This window comes from Epinephelus fuscoguttatus, linkage group LG16, assembly GCF_011397635.1.
Source record: "Epinephelus fuscoguttatus linkage group LG16, E.fuscoguttatus.final_Chr_v1".
Classification (NCBI taxonomy): Eukaryota; Metazoa; Chordata; class Actinopteri; order Perciformes; family Serranidae; genus Epinephelus; species Epinephelus fuscoguttatus.
Window position 1 is genome coordinate 36,213,236 of NC_064767.1, and position 15,963 is coordinate 36,229,198.

The following is a 15,963-nucleotide window of genomic DNA, read 5'->3' on the forward strand; positions in this document are numbered from 1 at the left end:
CAAATACATATTAAGTAATGTAGTAAGAATGTGCAGGTATGTTACACTACAAATAAAAGTAATGTGAATGTAAGGCTGCTTCACGTGCAGACAGAATATAGTGCCAGCAGCTGCATAGCTGTAAATAACAAATATCTGCCAGCAACAGAGAGCTGTGTGTGAAGGGGGTTAATATGCCTACTGGTGACTAGTTCAGTAGACAGGTCACTAATAACAGGCTTGGGACCGTTTACGTGAACACGTCAGTTTATTAGAAACAACAACATACATTATGACATAACAGCAACAGAGCTCTCCGGCACCTACGACGGTATGCACGACTCTGGCGGGCTTGACGAGAGGAGATTTGCTGCATCTCCGAAGTACAACAAAACAAAATATTCAAATGTGGTGCAACAGACGGCGGCGGAAGTGAGCAAGAAGGTCGGAGTTCAGGGAGCGATGTGATGGTGGATGTAGTGTATCCCAATAGTATGCATACTGCATGCATGCTGCATACTACACTACATACTTTTTAAGGGCAGCTGCAGTACATACTAAAAAGTATATATAAGTATATATACATAAAAGTATGTAGTAGAAGTATGCAATTTGGAACGCAGGGCCTATGTTTTCCCTTCTGTCACAGTGAAGTTGCCCTTTGACCTTTTCGATATAAAATGCTATCACCTCATCATTTTATCCTATCAGACATTTGCATAAATTTTTGTCATGATTAGCCAATGAAATCTTGAGGTATGGCCAAAAACATGTTTTGTGAGGTCACATTGACCTTGATTTTTGACCTTGGACCACCAAAATCTAATCAGTTTATTGCTGAGTCCAAGTGGACATGAGTGACAAATCTGAAGAAATTCCCTCAACACGTTCTTGAGACAGTGCGTTGCACATCTCAAAAAAATGGTAGCACATCTCAAATTGCAAAGTTAAGGAAGCGGACAAAGTAATCACGTTTGACTTCTTTTAATGGCTCACATCAAAAAATCAAACGCTAACGCGTTTTGGCACATGGCTTTCTTCAGAGCCTTTTTGCATTTTTACATTTTTGATTATATTGGATTTTTGGGTTTAGCACTCTGAGTATCATCACTGTTGATGCGCAACCTCCTTTTCATCTGGAAAATCTAAACCAGCTTCTGACTGTTATAAGTGCTTATGTAATTAAGGATTGCACATATATGCTGCTTGTCATAAGAAATTAGTTTTAATTTGTATTACTATCTGTATGTTCCCAATACGCAGATGCCTTTGAAACATGTACGTTAAACATGACAAAAGATTAGAAATATAACACATTTAGCTAATTAGTGGACAACAGCAGATTTAGGCTTCAGATTAGGATTCTTAAAAATGCAAATGAGTAGTTTAAATCGACTTCTTAGCTACAAGTGTTCTCTACATTCCTGGCATCCCATGCCCACTTCAATCAATCAGGAGAGAACTCCACTCAGCTAAACACACAGACAAACACTAAGCTATCTGTGATGGCTGTCAGAATGTATCGTGATTTAACACTTAATATAACACATACATCGCCATACCTTCTGAGTTTGCTGTTGATTGGTCCAGTGCAGGCATGTCGCCATCTCCCCTGACAGAGAGGTCTCGCCAATGTTCTTGTCTGCAGCTGTGACTAGAAAGAGCCTCCTCCTGTAGCTGTTGTTTTTGTGTGCCTATGCATTTTTTGCAACCATTTTATTTTAACTGACGGCACTCTTTACCTCCTTCCAGGCCTTTGATTTACCTGTCCCTGTCACACCACTACTAACAGAAGAAAATAAAATATTTTTCTAAACTCCACTTAACCTAGAATAGCTTCAGTCTTGTCAGAAAGTTTTTGTTTCTCTCTCTCTCTCTCTCTCTCTCTCTCTCTCTCTGTTTGCAGGTCAACATGATGCACCAATCCATAGTACGCTTCACCTCCTTATATGGTGGTCACTGGCTATTCTTGGGCAAAGATGTATGCTAATTGCTGACCAGCAGAAGCATGCTGTCAATTTACAATTGACTGGCATTCTGAGTTTCCCACGGGGTTTATGAATTCAATGTAGGTTTTTAGTACAAAGGTTTTTTATGTGCAAATCTACTTACACATTAACTAACAGTTCATGAATGAGGTCCAATGTCTCTGGCCACAGCTAATGCCGGTGTGGAGGCATAAAAAGTGAAGCCCATCAGAATCAGCATGTCTATGATGTACAGATGTGTGTGAACATGGGCAGGATTTTAGTACTTGAGGCTCTACATAAAGAACCTCAGCACACAACAGCGTTTGGTCCCATCCAAAGTTTCCCCAGAAGTGAAACCTTCCTGTTGGGTCAACCTGTATGTAGCCTTCCATACAGATTTTATAAACACTTAAGAGTTTAAGTCCCACACATGCACCCTTTCTCCTATATAATATACTCTTTGTAATCATTTATATTTTTCATGTTTTATTCATTCAACCAGTCATTATTATCTGTAAATTTTATCTTCCAACATGAAGATCTATATCAGGGATAATTTCATAAGATCCCGCTTGTTACAAATTTATTGACACATCTGGCCCACAAATTCAGAGGCTGACTTTGCATCAGTCAGGTTCAACAGCGCTGGACAATTGATTACTTAAACATTCATGGTGTTTAATATGACTGCTTTCTGTCTCTGGCTGTAAGAAGCATCTCATACAATCCAACCTCACACTGACCTGTTACAGTCAGTCTGTACAAAGCAGGACAACAGGTTGTATAATGTGATACATTAAAAGTGTCAAATGTTAAAAAGCAAAGCAGTTGAAGAAAAAGGGTCACAAGCCAAAAAAGGTTACAAACTACATTTAACATATAAAGCAACCAATGCCGGCCTCCCCATAAACTCATTGCATGTCCATTCAAACTAACCGGATCACACTCACATTGCAACAAACTAAATCTTAATGATGAGTGAAGTCACTCACTCAAGAGTTCAACTTTGGTCCATGCTGACACACACAGACAGGCAGACACACACTCACTCTCTCACACACACACACACACACACACACACACACACACACACACACACACACACACACACACACACACACACACAGATACTCAACCAATAGCAAAGCGGCTTTCTTGTTGTTGTCTAAATGTCTAAATTCATTCAGTTGTATAAAATTAATCTCTGTGGCAGAATAGAAACACCTTTGACATGGAGTAAATGGTACAACAACCTGTGTGGACTTTTTTGGTTGGCTGTGTAGCTTTGTTGGTGGTTAATTTCTGAGGCTGGCTGCACAAAGACAGTATTATTTTGCTCCTACTAGGCTCAAGCAAACCGTTAAGAAAAACTAATTTGAGATGTGTTAAGGAGGCGATCAGAGGACAACAGAGCCACTTGATACAGAAGCACCTCTTCCAGCAGTCTGTTCATATTTAAATGTTAAGTGTTGTTACTGACAACTTTTTTGTTTTTACTCATTACTGATCAGTGTGGCCCCCAAGACACTGGAAATAGCCCTAATGTAAACAGAGCACTCACATGTGCTGTGCACATTAAGACATCAGCTGGAATGGCAGCAGATTATCTCTGATAGCCGTGAAAGAGCCTGAACACAATGCCTTAGGTAGACATTTGGGGGTACTTTAAACCAAAGTACTCGACAAATTGAAATTTTGAACTATCAGAAGATCAGCAAAGTGATTACAGTTCATCCTGAGTGTGACATTAATGTATATACCAAATTTAATGACAAGCCATCCATCCAGTTATACTTCATTTAGTACACATAACAAATTAGTTGTCTATTTTAAGTTGAACTATTTGTTTAATCGGAGCAAAGTCTTTGTGCAACCAGACCTAGGCACTGCCTATAATCACAACATCTAAAATCATACTGTAACACAAAATGTATTGATTTTTCTGACCTGGATGATAAACTATTTTTTCTTCCTGTAGGGGAAAAGAACTTTTTCAATATGTCCACCTTAATTTCCCATGCCGAATGTATTAACACGCAGAAGCTGTTAAGTTTATAGGACGGTGATCCAGGCTGCTGTCATGATGGACACTGCAGCGTTGTTCCAGAGAAGCTTTCAGTGTAGTTACTCCTGTTTGATATCTCCCTTCAGCTTCCTCTTGATTCGAGAGTACGGGCTCAGTGTATCGTCCATGATGAAGTCGTACAGGACCTTCAACCAGGATGTGTACTGAGGCAGGTCATCATAATACTCTGCTGCTATTTTCTTCACCTGAAACCAAGGAGAAACACAACAATAAGGACTGTGGAATGCTGCCTTTAGGGTGACATTTTAGATTCAATTTTCAAAGAGCTGTTCACAATTAATTAAGCCTGTAAATGCATTCATGTTTGAAACGTACTGATCATTTTTAAGTTTCACTTTTGTTTCCACACAGGTCAAACAGCAGGGTTGGGTGCTGCTTAAGTGGCTGACAGACCAGTTATTGATGTGATTAACTGTGGGTGGACAGAGCTGATAAAGCCTGTGGATAACAAATGTGTCATAAAGAAATCATACAGCTCTGTAATTTCTTAATAATTAATTTTAAGTGTATTGAAAAATGACTTTGTAATGGGAAAATGTGACTGTGACTGTGAGACTGTGAACAATTGGTCCACTTCCACTTAATTGGTAGTGGTACAGTCTTTCACTCAGATCAGATGAGCTGTAAAAGCTACGACATGAAATCTGCCAACAGGCAAGTGCACAATACAACTGACTGTATATGAAGAATAAGGGTTTAAATGATGAATAATATTTAAAAGCATTACTAAATGCACATACTGTAAAACTGTAACTAAAGTCACTTCCACCAACAAAACCTTGTGCTGCTTTAGTCTGGTCTTAGGTCTGTTGGGAATGAACCACAGACTACTGCTCCTAAGAATGACCCTTTTTTTTTTTTTTTTAAACAGCCTTTTTCTGTGTCTCAAACACTGGATGATATTTTTACAGCTCCTATTGGTCACATACAGTACAACATTTGTTTTATAACGTGTCTTATCTTTACTGCTGAAGATTTTAGTTTATTTTTCTGCTCTTACTATGTGAGACAGGCGCCAGGCAAATGTGAGAACCCGTGACTGTGGCTGAGCTTTAATTTTACGAAATGGAATCTGTTTATCAAATCCTTTCTAATTTATGTAGGTAAGAATATAAACATTAACACAGTTAGCATTTACCATGTTAACCATGTTATGAATCATTAATTGATTGAGCATCTGGCATGGACACAGGACCTCTAGGGGGGTCAACAGGTCAGAGCCAAGTCTGATCCAAGGAAGCCCCAACGTGGATCAGAGGTACCTCTGGGGTCCTGGTACATCCCACAGATGCTCGATCAGATTGGGATCTGAGGAATTTGAGGCCAGGTCAATGCCTTGAACTCTTTGTCTTGTTCCTCAGACCATTCCTGTGCAGTTTTTGCAGTGCTGCATGGTGCATTATCCTGCTGGGAGGGCCACAGCCATCAGGGAGTGCCGTTGCCATGAGGGGAGTTACTTGATCTGCAACAATGTTTGGGTGGGTGTAGTGCTTCAGGTAGCATCCACATGAATGCCAGGACCAAAGGTTTCCCAGTAGAACAATGCATTCTAACAAAATAATCAATGCTATTCATTTCACTCGTCAGTGGTCTTAAAGTTTTCGCTGATCAATGCATATGCACTCTGCCACTGCACAGATCAAGTACCAATTGGAGCAAAGTGCATGTAGATTAATGTGTAACTGTTACAGTGACCAGCTGACTCTAATTTCTAATCAGTGAGTGAACCTTAACACTTCTACTAACATTTATTGAACCAGATTGTAAGAACCAGGTATCATTCACAAACGTTATGTACAAATGTAAAGACAACAAGAGGGCTGTTGTTCCATCAATTGTTTTTGGACCACTATGTGAACTCATGACCTAATTATCTCATTATCTAGAGATAACAAAAGGTAAAACTAAATTTCCCCAATGGTACTGATTTAATTAGTGTTATCTCAGTATCAAATACTTTCTTGGTAATACTAACCCAAAACTCCCTTTGTCTCAAGATGATTGGCTTAGTTGACTAAAATTATTTTCATGTTTGGTGCTGTGTCCCTATCAAATGTCTTGTGCTGTTCTCAATGCTGTGTGGTGAAGACAAAGACATATAGTTTTACATACTGTGGACAATGACATTCCCAACTAAATAACTTTCCAAGAGGGTTTGACAGTTGATCATGGCAAAACCACATTTTATCTTGAGGCAGTGAGATCATGTGTGAGTTATCATGGAATGACAATTTGAAAAAACTCCTATGACTTTCTGTGAAATACCATCCTCACACAGTAATATGGTTACACATCCTGTACTTGTCAGAGGATTAAGTTAAGCTACCAAGACAGATCTGTCTCCACCCAAATGTTTTCTTCCCTTCCAACCATCATGAAATTGTAGCTGACCAAATGATCCACACAGTCACACAGCTGTACTAACCATGGGCAGCCTGCGTCCTGGGATGCTGGGGAAGTCATGGTGTTCATTGTGGTAGCCCACGTTGAAGGTGAGCAAGTTGAGGGAACCATAGTAGGAGTAGGTCTCATGGCCCTTGAGGAACATGTAGTGCTCAGCTATGAAGTGACCAGAGATGGGGTGTAAACCCATTCCCAACATGGAGCCAGCCAGCATGTAGAACACAGGCTTGGCCCCCCACAGACAGCCGAGCAGGATGTCGAAGGTGAGCTGGACAACCACATTGGTCACCTCGAGCTGAGTGATGGGTTTAGGGTTGATGCAGAGGGGTCGGATGGCGTAGAACAGCGGCTGCAGAATAATCCAGATGAATTTGCGGAAGCGTGTGCAGAAGAACCAGCCTTCAAACTCAGTGGGGATGTCCACATCAACCCCATCTCCACCCAGGTAGCGGTGATGGTCAAGGTGATAGCGCTTGAAGGAGGCAGAGTAGGGCAGGCCGATGGGTAGGTTGGCAAACATGGCAAAGTAGCGGTTCCACATGGCCTTGTTGTTTCCAAAGGCCGTGTTGTGGGAGATCTCGTGAATAGCAAGGGTCATTGAATGGTTGATACAGCTGCCAAAGGCATAAGTCCAAAACAAAACCCATTTCCAGTCCAAGTCTTTGACCAAGTAGAAAGCTAAAAACTGTATAGCTACCATCATGCACACAATCCATTTGAGCCTCTGGTCAGGACCCATCAATGTCTTGATTTCTGGGTATTTGGCTGTAGGAGAAAAACAAGAGACCAATTAATCTCAGCACAGATTCATATACTGAAAATAAAACATTGCATCTGATCACCTGATTTCACAAGGTAACGAAACTGTCTGATTAAGTTGTTAACTCACTGGAATCACATGTATGCCACCAAAGCAACTGTAAACAGACTTAAATTTCACAGGTTGCACAATAAATGGAAACATACAGATAAATATACATGAAACAAAGTAACAGATCTGCGGTAGCCTGTACACCTACACTATGGATGTCTAAAGAGAACTGTATGCAGTGTCAGAGGCGGGGCCCTGTTCATTCCTATGAAAGTTGCTCAGTGGCGCGTGAGGGGAATTGTGTAAAATTTGGATCTTCTGCTCTGCTTCAGCATCATTGGGCCCACAAAGCAAGCAGACCAGAGACTTTCACCAGCCGATGCCAACTTCCACCAACTTGATAAACTGATTTAAGAGTGCAGCTCTTTTAGACTTTTGTAATGTTATCGGTCCGAATTGATCAAATCCTGAAACGCATCCACTGATTTACAGACGTCTCTTTCACAATGTAAGTCTGTTGGGAAAAGTCTTTTTGGGCCCAGTGGCACCACTTAATGGACCTCAAAGTTGTAATTCCACTGTTTAGCTAATATGTCAAATTGGCTTCAAAACCCAGCGCTATTCCTGGGGGCTAGACCTACACAAAGTTGCAAGCTAGTGTGCATAAATATCTAAGTGTTACTCGGCAACATTCTAATTAATCCCAGTCCTACTGTGGAACTACTGAGTGGCACCTTATGACATGTATTCTGCCATCCATCCATTCTAAGTCTGAAGGCAATAGTGAGAAGAAATCATCTACAGTGCATGCCAACATGAACACATTCTGAGCTAAAATATTCAAAAAGCAGGGGAAATTTATTACAAACTTCCATCATTCAGGAATGCAGAACTCTTTCCACTGAAGCTGTTAAAAGTTCTTTTCATTTTTTAAAAAGTTATAATGAACAGGAGGGCTAGAGTCAAACACCTGAAATGAAAAGTCCTTTTTGAAGCTTGGAATTATTTCATTTTTGCTAAGTCTCACAGAAGCACTAGTGTTGTCACTTTTAGGCTGTAGATTGCGATGTCTTTCTGTTAGATTGAATTATACTATAATAGGGTGGTTGGAACATATTTTGGGAGTAAAATATAAATAGAGTAGTAAAAATGAACACTAATCAAGTGCTGAAACTACTATTCAAACTTGTCCTAAATGGCAAATATACCCTACTCCCAGTTTGTTGATATTTTTATAATGTTTACGTTCTTAAGTGATCTTTTATGGTGAACTATTATTTTAAAATCAAACAGTTGCTGTCAATGATTATGTTTGTCGACCTGTTAGATTTTATGTGTTGCAGGGTTGCAAGGGTAGGAGATTTTCATGGTACGATAACTGTCTCAGAAAATATTACGGTTTCACAGTATTTAAGAATCTATCAGAATGAGCCTTAAAGGAATGAAAATGGAAAGGTTATTGATTTTTTAACAAATTTCTGTTTATTTTATTCCAAACAGCGGTACTGTTCTGTTTGGCTTGCTACAAGACCATAATCCATGTTATTTGTAATGGCTGCTCACTGAAATAATGCGTTTGTTGGCTAAGGAGTGCCAATAAATCTTCTTGTAATTATTTTGCTTCCAGGACTGAAGGGTTACACTCACTTAAGGGTTACACTGTACATTTACTACCACTAGACAACATTACTGCTGATTTCCTCTCTGCTCTGATCGCCATCCGATGTCTGCTTTGAGCGCTTCCACCATCAACATCTCTTTGTCTTTTGACCGTACAGTCATTACACACTGAACTATTCCTAAAAGGACCCATGTTACTTTTACAACACCACAGTGTTTCCTGTGGAACGAGAGGATTTGCGTGGAAGCCAATGTAAGGAATATAAGATGAGTGTGATGTGAGTGGTCCTCCTGGACCCGGTCGACAGACTTGCAGCAGCGTTCTGTACAAACTGTAGGGAGGACTTGCTGAGGCAGGTGAAACAAGAATTTTAACAGCCTAGCATGAATGCCATAAAAGTGTGAATGATCTTCTCAGGCTCAGGTTGTGATACAACAGACCTGAGTTTGTCAATGTTTCTTTAATGGAAAAAACATGAACAGGGTCAACGATTTGATATGCTGATCAAAGTACATAGTCTGATTAAATTTAACACCGAGATGATAAGGAAACAGTCGTATCTGCGCTAAGCTGTAAAAAGTTGTTAGCCATTCAGTCACTAATGACAGCCAGTCAGTATCATCGGGCTAAAAGAGACATACAGCTAGAAATCATCAGTGTAACAGTGATATGACATACCTTCAAATTTGATAATAATATGACCTAAAGAAAGCATGTACAAGGCAAATGATATTGGACTTGAGAAAGAACTTTGAGGCACACCAAAGGGAAGAGCAGCAGTTTCAGACATTTAGGGACCAAGCCACACTGTAAAACTCCTGTCCAAGAGACAAAAGGAGAACAGTTTTACTGCTTTGGTGTAGTCCAAATTTTGGACTGAGGAGTGGCCTGAACGCTAGGGTTGGGTATCAGTACTCAATACCTTTAAGGGTAAACCTGAATGTGCTTTGCAACCTGCAGCACACTGTCAGCTCTGGACCGTTATGCACACAGAGTCACCACTGAGAGAGCCGATACATGCCCTGTTAGCTTTATATGCTCAGACTCTCCTCTCATTTGTACTAAGTTTTGATACTGCCACAGTGCATAATGACTGTTCCTGCCTGCTGTCCCAACATAAGTTCACTATCTGTGAGAATGTGTATGTGTGCTTGCCGTACGCACCCACGCTGTGAGATAGTTTTCCCAGTGACTTTTTTTGTTTGGCCACCCGTTCCTGCTTGGCTCATGTTTGGGGATTTTAACAGTGCGTTATTATCTCACCTGCTCTCTCACAGCAGCAGATATGTTACATGAGTGGAGTCCTTCACCCTGACCATAGGGCTTGAAGCAGGAGAGGAAGTATTTAAATCCTTTACTCTTGTAAAAGTAACTAATACCACCGTGTAAAAATACTCTGTTACAAGTCAGATACCTGCATTTAAAATGTTACTTAAATAAAAGTATGTAAGTATAATCAGGAAAATGTACTAATACTATTAGAAGTTAAAGTGATATAAAAATGTCCCCTGTGGCTGTTGTAGTCTACTACTATATATGATATAATTCAATGGTTTGACTCATGCATTAATGTAAAATCAGGATTTTACTGTTTTAGTTGGTTGAGGTGGAGCTAATTTTTGAACTTCTAACTAATGATTATTTTCATTATGGGTTTATCTACTGATTATTTTCTCCATTAATCAACTGACTGTTTGATTTGTAAAAAATTCTGAAAATAGAGAGAGATAGCATCACAGTTACCCAGAGCCCAAAGTGACACCTTCATAATGTTTGTTTTGTCCAACCAACCAAAAAAAAAAAAAAATCACATTAGTGAAGCTGGAGCCATGAATGTTTTTGCATTAAAAACAACTTGGATGATTTTCAAAATAGTGGCGATTTTTTTTTTCTTCTGTCAATTCAATAACTGACTCATAGTTCTAGCTGTAGTTGCACATTTGCGTGTGTTTTGAGTGTAAAATCTTAATTTAAGTAACTAGTAACTAAGATTGTCAGGTAAATGTAGTGTGAAGAGGTAGACGGTGGCATGAGAGGAAAAGACTCTTATAATACCTGAGTAATTGTGTTTAGTTACATTCCACCACTAGCTGCAGTTTATATTATATTATCTTTATGAGTTTGTGAGTATGACTTGACTTGTGACTTGCTTGACCTGACCAATGACTTAACTTGACTTGCCTGACTGATAGCAAGGACTCAACTTGACTTGCTTGATTTTTTTACCACAATGACTTGGGACTTACTTGAGACTTGAAGATTATGACTTGAGACTTGCTAATGACCTGCACATGTGTGACTTACTCCCACCTCTGCTATCAGGTGACAGACATAATTACAAGCAAACACTGTTGTAAAGAAAGCAAATGAAACAGAAACCAAATCCCAATACCCAACTTAATAACCTGTTAACTAACTTACATATTAACTGGTAATTCCCATCTAGCGACATGTATTTTACTACACAACTTAACAATTCAGCTTAGAATGAAATTACAAAAATAAATCTGTGAAAAATTATTCTTAGAAAACTCTTGTTATCCCTGTTGTAATGTCTTTTCAAAATTCATTAATTAACATTAAAAAGCTTTCAAATACCCAGCTATATTGGGCCATGTTGGCGTAGCCACGTTAAAAAACACTAATGCATTTCCTTATCAGTCATGTCAAGCTGCAGACAAACAGCTGTTATATGGTGACTTTTGGCTCTCACCTCTCTATCTGTGGCAGTAATGGAGACCTAGGTTGTAACTATGTAGTAAATCCTTTTATCAAATCTTTGTTATCTTAATCACTGACGAGAAACTGAAGAACAGTAAACATTTAAGGGCATTTCAGGTGACTTGTTGAAGAAGTCATTCAGCCCCAGCCCTTTTCAACAAGTTAAGATAGGGGTCTTCAAAATTTTTTCAGGCCCCTTATCTCAAAAAGAGAGATGGAGCAGGGGCCCCTTACTACATCCATATAATTCAGGTACATATTAAAATGGGCCTACATTATCATGTGGAGCAGCCTTAATCCTATTTTTTCAATATTTTGGGGGTTCTGTGAACACTGGCAACACATATTCTTTTTTTTTAAAAGGCCAAATGTAAGACAATGAAGCATAATGCTAATTAGTGATACTCTGTCCATGTTAAAAACCCAAGTCACAGAAAGCTTCAGCTGCACAGCCATTTAACATTGCTTTCAAAAGATGAAGGAGCAAACAAAGTAGGCCTCCAGGCCTCATGTATGTGTTCTTTCTGCCTGAGGTGGGAGGTTACAGCAGAGTCTCAGCAAACACCCCTTCCTGTGTCATCAACTCACTTTGTGGCCCTCCACCCCCACAAGGCTGAGCTAGCCCACAGTAGGAGAGGCCTGAGGCATGTGACTGTATACAGCTTAGCTCTTTACAAGCAACAGCATGCCTTGGATCCACAGAATCTCATAACTCCACACATGGCCAGAAATCACAGACTAAGTAATGTTAAGGGCTGTTAAAAAATACTGCTAATTTAATGTTAATTGTGTTTTATGGTAAATTCTATTTAGAGATACCAGGTGCGGAAACAAAGCATTTTGTTCACATTGTTAGGTTTGAACTGAAACACATTAGTCAAGTCGAGAATACAACCAAGCATTTGTTGCCAACCCTAACCCTAACCCAAAGCTTGGAGGTTTCATACTCTCAGCTCTAAATAAATGGTTTCAAGCTTTTTTACTATTTCTGCTAGTTCTGTTGAAACACATTAACAGAAATCTTACTAATTTGTAGTGTATCAGTGCCTGAGAATATCCTGATCCTGCTGCATTCACTATTCAACAGCATGAATAATTCAACCCAGGAGACAGCTCGGCTGTCAATGAGTATCTTTATTAAAGGCACTGGTCTCACGCTCAACACAATTGCAGTACTTTGCAATGACGGATTAACTTAAGTGTTTGACAGTGAAAAGACATTAAAAATACAAAGCTGTATAGAAAACTAATACATCCTCAATCACCCAAAACTATGTCCAGGGGGGTGTACCACGAAGCAAGTTCAACAGGCTTTCTTTGCCTTCACTGCTGTAGCTCATTACCTTGCTTTGTTAACCCAGACTTCCTTCCTCAGGATCTGTTTGCTTTCCCATATCAGGGGGTGTTCGATGTGACATTTTAACTCTGCTACTGCACAAAATGGACCGATTCCATGCCCCCTACTTGAGCCCAGTGGTGTAGTGGTAGTTGATGAGGTGGGTGTACTACTAGGTAAATGGGTGGGTTAACACATGCGTGTACGATGTATACAGTTCGCTATGCTGCAGTTGCAGGCTTCCATCAGTGGCAATACTAATGTAAGGTTGTGGCTCAACTAAGCAGCATTGATAATGCATTTCCTTTTAACTCCAGGGCTACCCTATTTCGAAAGGAGCTAATTAATGAAAGGCACTTCTTATTATCCTGCATAGTGTACCTTTAAACTAATAAAATGGGTTATAGTAACATTTTCAACAGCAAGGCATTGCAATACTTATCTAGTATCAGCATATCATGCAACACTAACTGAGTGCAATACATGCGAAAAGGTGTCAGCATGGGAAGTACAATGGCTCTTTGAAAATCATAATAAAAAGTTATGATATCCAGCATTTAATTAAACTTATGCTTACAGGCAATAAAACTAAGTTTGCATTGCAGTTTGTGTTGTTCTAAATTTTAACACTAGAAAATTTCCTTTTTACTGCAAATGTATCTATCTGTTCCAAATACTGGTTATCAGTCTCTTTGATTATAAATATCAACCCTGAAAAAACATATCAGTTGACCTTTACAGACAAGTAATTAATTAAGACTCTGGCACTAAATAAGTAGATGTACGGCACACAAGAGGGCTGAATTGCTTCTTTTAATTTAGTTTTCATTTGATATGTTACAAACAACATGTTTTGCTCATGGCTTCATCAGGTCTCATCAGCAAACCCTCGTGTGTGGTGCATCTACTTATTTACTGCATCTACTTATTTACTATCAATCTAATGTTTCCTGCCATCACCTGCACCAAGTGACAAGGACTGACAGTAGTGTGCACGGGGCATGTGCTCTTGAATAAAAAAAAATTGGCACATTAACTGATTATGCAAATGGTCATTAGCCAAACCCTAAACTGACTAATCACTGCAGCTCTAACAAAACTTGGTATGAAATATCTGCATTCTACATGTGATAAACTGGTGCACTGGTGCTTCAAATAGCATCATATAACTTAAGTATTTTAACAAGCAGATGTAGAATTCACTATATTTAAAGTTTAATTTAGAATAGACTGTACCCTACTTCTCTGCTAAGTATGGCAAAAACATTTTTTTCTGATTTTTTCCAAAATGTATTTACCTAGCTGGGCTTGCTATGTAAATAGACACATTTAAATTCCTTATTTACAAACTGATATTGCTTTAAATTGCAGGTTGAGCAAAAAGGATTTGGTGACTTGTTCCTTTTGTGTTTATTTAACGCTGGCTACTTGATACCTCTCAAAGGCCAACAGAACACCCACTGAGGTACATCTTCAACAGCGACATCTTTCACAAATTGCGTAACTGTAAATGACTTGTTGGCCCAGCGTTCAGTTATGACACCTCCATCTTTGGCAGTGTCTGAACCGTTACTGCAGCTTTACTGTGAAAAGCTCCAAACTGAGTGAGCGTTATGTCAGCTCAGGGAGTGGCTAAGTGACTACTGTGGCTGTAACGTTATATTGCTGAAGTTAATGTGTTCCATAAAGCTAACTAGCTTGTACATATATAACTACCTATATTATGAGAACAAACATGGCGGTGTCTGACAGTCCTTGAAAGGGCGTAAACTATTCACCAACGTTGAACCTCACGTTATATCAGGCAGTTAACACTTGGCAAATACATGGGCGGATATGGTACCGTTAGCTTAGTTACATTAGCAAACAGAGTTAGCTGATAGGGTCATGTGAGGGTAGCATTTAAGCACCCTTACATGTTTAACCAATGTTACTCGTCAATATAGCCACCCAGCCGAGCTAGCATGGCGTTATTTATATCTACATTAAGTTAACTAACTTTAGGTTTATCCAAAACTTGATGACAGATAAGCTAGCTCACCCAGTATCTCTTTTCTCCTGTCGGCATGCGGCTGGTCCGTATACACCCATTCGTAGTCCTCACGGGCGACCCGATTCCCCATTTTTGATGAACGTTACTGTTTTAAATAACTTTGTTCGACAAAGAAGTGGCTAAATTTTGCAACGTTGTTTCGAAACAGAACTTCTCCGACTCTCGTCAGCTTTTCAACGGTCCTCCTCCTCTCCTCTCCTCAGTCTTTGAACCCGCCCGGCTGACCTGCCGATAGTCAGTCAGCTCAGCCCTCCTCAGTTGGCTGCAGCTCCTCCTACCAGCTGCATGATACAGACAGGCCAAAGTGTTGAATGACGCAGTTGTTGAATGCAGTTCACATAATGTGTTAGCCTCTACCACCTCCCTGTCACTTGGCACATGACATGCTGACATAGCATTCACGCTATACTTATTGTATTTTTTATTGTTACATTTCCGAAAGTTTTAAGATCGGCTACCTCAGTATGCTTTTAGTTACAGAAACCATTCAACTGTGAGAATGTTAAATGAGATGTGTGCCATGACTTTTATTCTTTTGAAAACATTAAAGATGTACTATGCAGGATTTTCTTTAAAACAACAACAACACCAAAACATTGATAAAAAGTAATAAGCAGCACCATCCAGAGACAAAGCACCAAGAGTGAATCTGGGCTTGGATCTTACTTTCACTTTAGTGATCCCATTTACAATCCAATAATCCTAAATATTAAACCTTTTTCAACAAATTTTTACCAGGTAAAGTTAATGAGCACCTTGAAGAACGTTTGGTCACCAGTTTACCTGTCTACAGCTACTACTTCAACTACTAATGCTGCCTCTACCACTGATGCTACTTGTGCTACTAGTAGCACAAGTAGCACAGTAGTAGCTAGAGGAAGCATTAGTTGTTGAAGTGGTAGCTGGAACGGGATTCCCACTCCCGCCCGCTCCCGTTGACTTTTTTTCCCCATCCCATCCCAATCACGTGACGAATAGTGAAA

At 39.6% G+C, this 15,963-nt stretch overlaps 1 protein-coding gene across 1 annotated transcript; it reads right to left on the minus strand.

Moving 5' to 3' along the window:
* Window positions 1-228: 228 nt before the first annotated feature.
* Window positions 229-15,242, minus strand: degs1 (delta(4)-desaturase, sphingolipid 1). The gene is made up of 3 exons (XM_049601249.1): window positions 14,969-15,242; window positions 6,461-7,203; window positions 229-4,220 (listed from the first exon to the last, which is right to left on the minus strand). Exons 1-3 carry the CDS (start codon window positions 15,048-15,050, stop codon window positions 4,074-4,076), a joined length of 972 nt encoding a protein of 323 aa, XP_049457206.1. The 5' UTR covers window positions 15,051-15,242; the 3' UTR covers window positions 229-4,073.
* Window positions 15,243-15,963: the final 721 nt, after the last annotated feature.

What these genes read in the sequence shown, in the direction of transcription:
- degs1 (XM_049601249.1), bottom strand. Translation starts at nt 15,050, where the DNA reads ATGGGGAATCGGGTCGCCCGTGAGGACTACGAATGGGTGTATACGGAC. An exon ending in CAGGAGAAAAGAGATACTGG is followed by an intron (nt 7,204 to 14,968) that starts GTGAGCTAGCTT and finishes TTTCTCCTACAG; the next exon opens with CCAAATACCCAGAAATCAAG. An exon ending in CAGGACGCAGGCTGCCCATG is followed by an intron (nt 4,221 to 6,460) that starts GTTAGTACAGCT and finishes CCTTGGTTTCAG; the next exon opens with GTGAAGAAAATAGCAGCAGA.